This window comes from Bidens hawaiensis, unplaced genomic scaffold, assembly GCF_021521415.1.
Source record: "Bidens hawaiensis isolate Kalapana, Puna unplaced genomic scaffold, B.hawaiensis_p1.1 tig00028528_1, whole genome shotgun sequence".
NCBI lineage: Eukaryota > Viridiplantae > Streptophyta > Magnoliopsida > Asterales > Asteraceae > Bidens > Bidens hawaiensis.
This window is the reverse complement of record NW_027505121.1, coordinates 257925-267139: the sequence shown is the minus strand read 5'-3', so window position 1 is coordinate 267139 and position 9215 is coordinate 257925. Positions and strand designations below refer to the sequence as shown.

Below are 9215 nucleotides of genomic sequence, written 5' to 3'. Positions count from 1 at the left end.
TCATTTTAGTCCTTCTTCATCTCTCTCACACACACTACACACTACATACACACAGTAAACCCTAGCTCTTCAATTTGGTTCAATTCGTACAAGATCTAACTACTCACTCTCTCTAGATCTCTGTTTCTCTCTCTAGCTCACTCAGTTGATTGCTTCAGATTGTTGCCGTAGCTTATGGATCTGCATTGCGGTAAATGAGCTAGGTTTACGGTTAGTTTTGCTTACGTGGAGGTGTTGGTGACGGTGTGCTGACGTGGCGGTGACGGAAGCAACGGAGGCTTGTGTCGGTGCGAGTGTGAAACCCTAGGTCATGAGTTGAGGTTGACGATGGTGTTTATGTGTTCGAGTACAAGATGATTAGTTCGCTAATGCTGTTGTTTGTGTTTCGTCTGCTTGCTCTCTGCTCAGCTTCAGTTTTTTACGGTAAAAATGAAGATGAATTGAAGTTGATTTGTGTATTTTTTATATTTTGAAAATTAGTTAGGATTTGACTGTTGTTTTGGATGTGTTGACTGTGGATTGGTTGTATGTTAGCGAAAATTTAGGGTTACTTGTTTTTTTGTGTGCTAATTGTTTGTTTTGGTGGAATGTTGTCATATTGAGACCTGCTTAATATGGAAGTTGTATATTGCCTTTCCTAAAAGTAAGAATATGCTACAATTTGATGCTAATTGGAATTCTTTTTAACATGTAAAATTGATATTATTGTGAATGGTAAGATTGGCTTACCAAATTTGTTGTTGTAGTTTGGATACTCGACTTCTTATGAATGCTTCTCTATTTAGCTATTTAAGTATTTATTCAAGTGTTATGAAATTCAATATGAGTTGTGGATTGAGAGAGTAATTTATTTGACTTTTGAAGTCAAGGGCTATTGGAATAGTGACAGGATTGACTGTACATTAACATGGTAATTGATTTATTTCCATAAGATATTTGATTATATTCTTTTGGAGAGTTGGATCACTAAAAGAAGTTGGTAAAGTTCGTAAGACTTGCCCTTTTCAATATGCTGGAGTAGAATTAAAAAGTTTGATTTAATTTGGGATGATGAAAAAGTTACTTTAAGAGTGTTTAGTTTTCAAAGTCCCAAAAAAGTGGTGATATTCAAACCATGAAATCCATGCTGGCAAGTTTATGTGTATTCACTGTATTGCTTGCTAGTTTCTAACGTCTCCCCTTCTACATACTAGTATGCACAATCCAATAAGTAAGTTAATTTGGTATTCCAATGCAATTTGGTTACTTTAGAAACTCAAAACTATTTAATAAACATAAAAGTTAGCATCCATATTACCACCATACATTTGTATAACACAAAGTTATATGTATGTATTTGTCTATGTATGTCTGCGGTTTTGCTTGTTTGTATTATACACAAATATTGATTCATCCTCAATCTCTACACTCTTACCATGGCATTATTCTTTTGTAGAAAGTGTCTACGGTAGATTCTTCTTTATCTTTTTGGTTATGGTATAAATTACTTGCCTTAACAAACGATCCATCGATCTCTATGAAAGTTGTAACTAATATTTATTGTAATGTTTAATGACTAATTACTTTCATTTGAGTCACCTGACCTTTATACTTCATTACTTTGATTTCATCACACTGATGGCACTTGCTAAATTATCTGATTGCAATAATCTGTCTACTTACTTTTCAGGCATTCCTTTCTTGAACGTTAATCTGTCTCCTCTACTGACAAGCCAACCAATTTTTGTGAAAAGAAATGGTTTTGATCATCTGAAAGGTAAGGATTTCATACATACCTTATTCAAAGATGGAAATATTATGATTGGAATAATAGATTAATAGAATTGTTGTAATTCTTACTCTTTCATTAGTTTCTTAGTCTTGTTTCAGTCTGCTTAATAAACGGGCAGTTTCATGCTGAATCACCACTTATTGTAAAGTGCATGTCAAGCTAAATAAATTCTGAATACCTTTAAAATGAATGAAGCAAAGTTTTCATTTGCTAATACTAAAATATGGTCGTATGATGGTATTTCGGGTATTTATCAAAGGTCTGGTTTGCTAATCTAAATCAATTTTATTGCTGTCAATATGTTACGCACACCATTAATTGCCTACATAATCATACATACTTAACCAACATTTGGGAAATCTTGTTAAGGAATATATTCTTACTCATATCTTGTTAAGGAATATATTCTTGCACGACCTTTGTGCAACTGCCAACTGGTAGCATATATTGCTTATTCCGGTTTATTTCTTTAGGTCTGTTGCATTTCTGTAATTCTGTTAAAAATTTCTTTTCTGTCAAGTTGTTTTAATAAATGAATTTGGTGTTTGCATGATGCAGTTAGGATAATGTCAATGAGTTCATCAGTTGTTCCAGGTATAACATCATATCCCTTTATGCATCCACCTAAGCCCTTTATGAAACCCTCAATTGTACCTGCTTCTTCTCCAACAATTCAAGGTACTTGCAACTGACATGTTTATTATTATTTTTATAGTTATATGTTTACTAAGATTTTCTTATAAAATTTAGGTCCTGTCGCGGGTCCCACTGTTGGCAAGTCACGGCGACATCACCATCGTCTTCATCATGGGAAGATCACTCATGTGATCCCTCCATCCCCATCCCCTCTATCGGGTAGAGTCTATATATTAATCAGAATAAAGATGCTGCATTTCTTGACCAATTTTATTATTAATTATTTTTATCAATCTCTGACAGGTTGTGATCAAACATGTGTGGACCCACTCACTTCAACTCCCATTGGTTCACCTTGCGGTTGTGTTTTACCTATGAAAGTCAGACTACTTTTATACGTGTCCGTCTACGCTGTATTTCCCGTTGTTACCGAGCTAGAAATCGAGATTGCAACAGGCACATACTTAACACAAAGTCAAGTAGTCATAACAGGTGCCAATGCTGACAGTCAAGATCAGGATAAAACAGAAGTTGATATTAATCTCGTCCCCCTTGGAGAAAAATTTGATAATACAACCGCTTTACTCACATACGATCGATTATGGCGAAAAAAACTTACTTTAAACCGAACCCTTTTCGGAGATTATGAAGTGGTATATATTACTTATCCAGGTACAATAAAATGCGCAACCTTTTTTTTACCATTCTTTCTCTTTCTCTTGTTTTTTTTTAAAACATACAGTTTAATATTATTATTATTATTAATTACTATTTTCAGGGCTTCCTTCTTCACCACTGAATGGAAATGGACCAAATGGAAGTCCTGGGAATCGACAATATCCTATCACTGCGACTTTTGTAGGAAAAAGCCAGAAAATGAACCCTAGAACCATCTTTGTGATTGTTTTATCTGCAGTAGTACTTTTGGTTGTTTGTTGTGCAGCAATTTCTGTTTTCATAAAATACAGAAAGATAAGTAGATCATCAAATGCTGCGGGCCCTGTTTTCACAACACCAACTAGCAAGAGACGCGGTAAGTCTGTACTTTATATCTGCTATATTTCACCAGACAACCGTTTTGACTTTTTTACAATTCTTTTCTTAGGCTTTGGAGCAATGCTATCAAGTGATCAATCAACCTCAACATTATCTGTTTTCTCTGCAATGCCAACATCCATTCTCTCAGTGAAAACCTTCACATTAGCTGAGCTGGAAAAGGCCACTGAAAAGTTCAGTTCAAGAAAAATATTGGGTGAAGGCGGTTTTGGGTGTGTGTATCATGGGACAATTGAAGATGGAGGTGAAGTTGCTGTGAAATTGCTTAATAGAGATAATAATCAAAACGGGGACCGTGAGTTCATTGCAGAAGTTGAGATGTTAAGCCGCTTACATCATCGAAACCTCGTTAAACTCATTGGTATATGCATCGAAGGACGGACACGGTGCTTGGTTTATGAGCTTGTACGAAATGGCAGTGTCGAGTCTCATTTGCATGGTATGACAATTCTCCCGAAACAATTTATTTATCTTGTGGTGGCAGTTTTGAACCGTTTACTTGTAGATGGGTCGATTGAGGTTGCATTTTATTTCAAACAAGTCATAAAATAATAACAGTTAAAAGGGGAACGAATCAGATTGAAAGTCATACAAGGTGTTTATAATGCGTAGCACCTTTTAAATTGGTTATATTTAAATATTTATATCATTATTGTAACAGTGTTGTCTATATAATCATAAATAATGTATTAGTTATTTGTATACCCTTTAAAAGATTAATAAAGTGTCTGGGTTTACGTAAACACAGCACAATCCAATCCAATCCCTCGAGTCCTCTACCTTCTTCAACACTGGCCCAATTTTATCTTTTAGGCGGTTACCCAATCACCTTATCACCTCTATGTTGATACGTGCCATTCCTCCATGATATCCATGCATGTTTCAAGTCTCACACGTTGCTGTCATCATTGTTTACCTTGCTTTCTTTTCTTACATATGCAGTTTAATTACCAGGTTAGTGGTTAGTATTTAGTAATTTGTAAGGTTTTATATTAATCATTAGTTCATAAATGATTTACCTGAAACTGTTACCTCTATTCTTGGATGTACATACCGCATCCGATCTGATAAGTTAAAAAGACCTCAAGGAGAATGTTTAAATTGTGAAGCACTAATATTGCCATGTGGATTATTTTAAAATGTGAATAATATAAAGATCAATGTGTGGATGTTTCAGGTGTGGATAAACAAAAAGGACCTCTCGACTGGGACGCACGGTTAAAGATTGCTCTCGGGGCAGCACGAGGACTCGCTTATCTTCATGAAGATTCTAATCCACGTGTAATTCACCGTGATTTTAAAGCGAGTAATGTTTTGCTAGAAGATGATTTTACCCCTAAGGTATCAGATTTCGGGTTAGCAAGAGAAGCTACAGAAGGAAGCAGTCATATTTCCACTCGTGTCATGGGAACTTTCGGGTACGTTTTACACAAAAGATTTATAGTCTTACAAATAAGTTGACCATTGACCCGACCCTGCATTTGATTTGCAGTTATGTGGCCCCAGAATACGCAATGACAGGTCACCTGCTAGTGAAAAGTGACGTGTACAGTTACGGGGTCGTGCTGTTAGAGCTTCTATCGGGACGGAAACCTGTGGACATGTCACAACCACCCGGCGAAGAAAACCTAGTAACATGGGCCCGCCCGCTTCTAACAACCAGAGAAGGATTACAACAGCTAGTTGACCCCACTTTATCTGGGACCTACGACTTTGATGACATGGCGAAGGTAGCTGCAATCGCTTCAATGTGTGTACACCCGGAGGTCACACAAAGACCATTCATGGGTGAAGTGGTTCAAGCTTTAAAACTCATATACAATGACAAAGATGAAGTCGGTGGTGACAACTCGACTCAACGAGACTCATCAGTGGTTGACTCGGACTTCAAGGGGGAGCACGCCCCGTCAGACAGCAGCTGGTGGAATGCGGGTGGTGGGGCCACCCCACGGTTGACTTACGGTCAAGCTTCATCTTTCATAACAATGGATTACAGCTCGGGCCCGCTTGAGGATTTGGAAAACAGACCGTTTTCAGCTTCGAGCTTTGATAACCGGGTGCCGATTAGTCACGGGAACAGGTCAGGCCCGCTTCGGACGGTTAGGAGCAAACCGTTGTTTTATAGGTCAAAGGGGAGTATGAGTGAACACGGTGGACTGCTGTCAAAGCCTTTCTGGAGCGAAGCTTCGTTCTAGCGGATGAAGATTGAAGAGTGTTGATTTTTAAGAAGTGTACAGAAGCGATCGGTGAAGTTTAGAAAGTGATGGAATTGGGTTTGATTTTAGGGTTTGTTGTATGATGTGTTTTTATATAATAATAATATTATTAATATTATTATAATTAGTAGTAGTTTTTATATAACTGTTAAACTTTGATTTTCTTTATTTTGCTTCATACACATGTACTTAGAGCCGAGGGTCTCTCTGGAAGCCACCTCTTTATTCCTTTGGATAGAGGTACGGTGTGCCTACATCCCACCCTCCCTAGACCCAACTTATAGCTTTGTTGTCGGTTGAAATTTTACTGGGCATGATTGATTGATTGATTGTATGATGTGTTTGATGATGATTATAAATTGGGGTAAAATGAGGGATTGTAGTTTTTGACAATCTTGATTTAATTATAATCAATTGGAAGCTGGATAGCATAGTAGTTGTTACGTATATATGTTCATGTTGACATTTTCACCTCACCGGAACCCTACCTCCCGGCCGCCGCCACTCTTCCCTCTCACCGGAAAATCCTCCCTTCCACCTCACCTCAGCCACCACACCTCTCTTCCACCACACCTCTGCCACCACACCGGAAAACCCTCTCTTCCACCACACCGCCGCCACTCTTCCCTCAGCCACCACACCTCACCGGAAAACCGGCTCTCCGCCACCTCACCTCAGCCACCACCACATCTCACCGGGAAACCCTAATCTCCCACCTTCACTCTTCCCTCTCCTCCACCACACCTCAGCCTCCACACCTTCACAGTCGCCGCCAACCGACCCAGCCGGAAAACCGGAAAACCATCCACAGTCGCCGGAAACCCCTCTCCACAGCCGCTACCACTCCACAGTCGCCGGAAAACCCTCTCCTCCACCTTCACTCTTCCCTCTCCACAGTCGCCGCCAACCGACCCAGCCGCCCAGCCTCCCACCCTGCTGTTTTGACCACGATCCACGGCGGCATGGATTCAGAAGAATGGGAACATCCACGTAATCGGAAAGGGAAACGGAATGGTCATCAGACTCAAGGTAATAACAAGGTTTTATCGAAGTTTTTTGTCTCAAATCTTCCCCCAAAGTGTTCTTCGCAAGACTTAAAAGATGTTATGGGTAGCTTTGGTCGTTACGAAGGTTCCTATATAGCTAGGAAGCTGGATAAATGGGGCAAGAGGTTTGCTTTCGTATCGTTTTCCGAGGTGAAAGATGTCAAACGGTTGGGAGATGAGTTATCAGACGTATGGATCGGTTCGTATAAGTTGTTTATTGCGATTGCTCGGTTTGTGGATGGTGAGAATCTACATAGACCCGATTCTGGTAATAGGAGGAAGACGGCTTCGGCTCCTGTTTATAGTCTTGCAAAACCTAGTGGTCAAACAAACCCTAGTTCCGAAGGATCCGATAGGAATGGGGTTCCCTATGCATCAGTTGGTAATGGGCGTTCCTTTGTTGATTCTTTGTTAAATCGGAACAAAGTAGATGAGATTAAGGTGGATGATTCGGTGGAACGGTTTTCTCATTGGAAGGGATGTGCTCTTACGGGGAGGGTGGTGAATCTTCACACGTTAACTTCTCTGAAAAAGTTGGTTCGGAAGCATGGTTGGAGATCATTAGAGATTAAGTATCTGGGAGGGCTTTCAGTGGTGTTGGTATTTTACGTTAGTGGGGATAGGGATGCCTTCCTGAATGACAAAGACAAATGGTCAGACTGGTTTGAGTTTTTAGAACCTTGGTCTGATAGAACTAGAGTGGAGGAGGGTCGGATCGCCTGGCTCCAAGTTCATGGGGTTCCGGCTCAGTTGGTGTTAGACGAGGTATTCGATTTGATTGGAAGCAGATTTGGCAAGGTGGTTCAATCGGCTTCCTTATCAGGTGAAGAGAACAACTTATCGTATACTCTCATCGGTGTGTTGAGTAAAGAGTGCAAACGGATTGTGGATCGGGTGGACATTAATTGGAGGGGAAAAATTTTTAAAGTGTGGGTGGATGAAGATGTTGGGGAATGGATACCGGAATGTGTAGTAGAGTATGAAGAGGATGATGGTTCCGTTTTACCGGAGGAGGATAAGTGTGATGATAATATCGTGCAGGATGAGTTCCATAATGTACATCGTGAAGAGGGCGAATGTTCTCAAGCTAATGAGTTTTCTGTCAGGGAATATGCTGTTAATGGGTTGGATGGTTGTGTGAACGATAATTCTAACGTGATGGTCGGTGAATTTTCGAACTCTTATGATCATTCTAATGAGGAGGCGGTCGAGAATGGTAACGTTGATAGTACTAATGTTTCTGTGTTGAAAGGCAAGGGACATAAGAAGTTCAGACGGAAGTCTTTATTTTCTAATCGGAGTGGGGGTAGTGGTTCTAGGGAGCGTCCTAAGAAGAGACCAAGGGAGGATAAAGATATGTTTGATCTTGATAGGTTCATCGGTATTATGCACGTGCCTTCGGATGTTACTAGGGGTATCGAGACAGGTGTTGAAGGAGTGTTCTTAACACCGGATCTTAACAAAGGGATGTCTACTAATATGGAGGTGGTTCGAGACATCGAGGGAGAGACTGCGGAGCCCTCGATGATTGGTAGAGGTATAGATCCGGTGCAACACCAAGGTCCGATTGAGGTGGAGTTGGAGAAGACCATTGAGTTGAGTAAGGCGTTAGGTGTTGAGAATTTGCAAGATTTTGTTTCTAATGTTAAAGAGGTTCTTGTTTCCGAAGGCTATCAAGAAGGTGTTCAATGAATGTTTTTTCTCTGAACATTCGTGGGTTAGGGAGTTCTAGCAAAGCCGATTGGATTCGAGGTCTTCGAGTCCATCATGAGGTTAGTTTTATTGTTTTACAAGAGTCGCAATTTGTTTCCTTGGATTCTGTGGATGTGGGACGGTTTTGGGGTTATGGTGAGTATTCTTTTGATTGGGTTCCTTCGTCTGGAAGGTCGGGTGGGTTATTATCGATCTGGGATTCTCAAGTCTTTCGTATGGAAAGGGTGGTCAAGAATAATAATTGGCTTCTAGTTTCGGGCACTGTGAAAGGAAAGAGTAGCTCGTATCATATTCTCAATGTTTATTCTCCTCAAAATCTAGTTACTAAACGAGCTCTTTGGGGGGAAATTCGTGATTTGATCGAGGAGGGTAATGGGAGGTGGATTGTGGCAGGAGATTTTAACTCGGTTCGGTGTGCTGAGGATAGGCGGAATTCTTTGTTTAATGTGGGTGAGGCCAATGAGTTTAACGATTTCATTAATGATTCGAATCTTCACGAGTACTCCTTGAAAGGGAGGCGTTTTACTTTTGTCGCAGGAAATAAACTAAGCCGTATTGACAGAATCTTCGTTAATTGGGATTTCTTTATGGAATGACCGTGTGCGGAGTATATTGCTCTCGAAAGGAATAAGCCGGATCATAGTCCGTTGGTTTTGAAAATTTGTTCTTCCAAGAACTATGGTCCCAAACCGTTTAGGTTTTTCAATTCATGGCTTGGTAGAGAGGATTTTGGGACGTTGGTTAAGAAGATGCTTGTTGATGGCTCGTTTCATGGTT

General features: G+C 40.1%; 1 protein-coding gene across 1 annotated transcript; it reads left to right on the top strand.

Annotated features, from left to right (window-relative positions):
* The first annotated feature begins 326 nt into the window (after nucleotides 1-326).
* On the top strand, nucleotides 327-5777 carry LOC143610864 (receptor-like serine/threonine-protein kinase ALE2). The gene is made up of 9 exons (XM_077085224.1): nucleotides 327-423; nucleotides 1670-1756; nucleotides 2330-2449; nucleotides 2522-2626; nucleotides 2711-3079; nucleotides 3186-3440; nucleotides 3513-3902; nucleotides 4641-4881; nucleotides 4956-5777. The coding sequence occupies exons 1-9, from the start codon at nucleotides 354-356 to the stop codon at nucleotides 5656-5658; spliced, it is 2340 nt and encodes a 779-aa protein (XP_076941339.1). The 5' UTR covers nucleotides 327-353; the 3' UTR covers nucleotides 5659-5777.
* Nucleotides 5778-9215: the final 3438 nt, after the last annotated feature.

What these genes read in the sequence shown, in the direction of transcription:
- LOC143610864 (XM_077085224.1), top strand. Translation starts at nt 354, where the DNA reads ATGATTAGTTCGCTAATGCTGTTGTTTGTGTTTCGTCTGCTTGCTCTC. An exon ending in GGTATATATTACTTATCCAG is followed by an intron (nt 3,080 to 3,185) that starts GTACAATAAAAT and finishes TACTATTTTCAG; the next exon opens with GGCTTCCTTCTTCACCACTG. An exon ending in CGTGTCATGGGAACTTTCGG is followed by an intron (nt 4,882 to 4,955) that starts GTACGTTTTACA and finishes TTTGATTTGCAG; the next exon opens with TTATGTGGCCCCAGAATACG.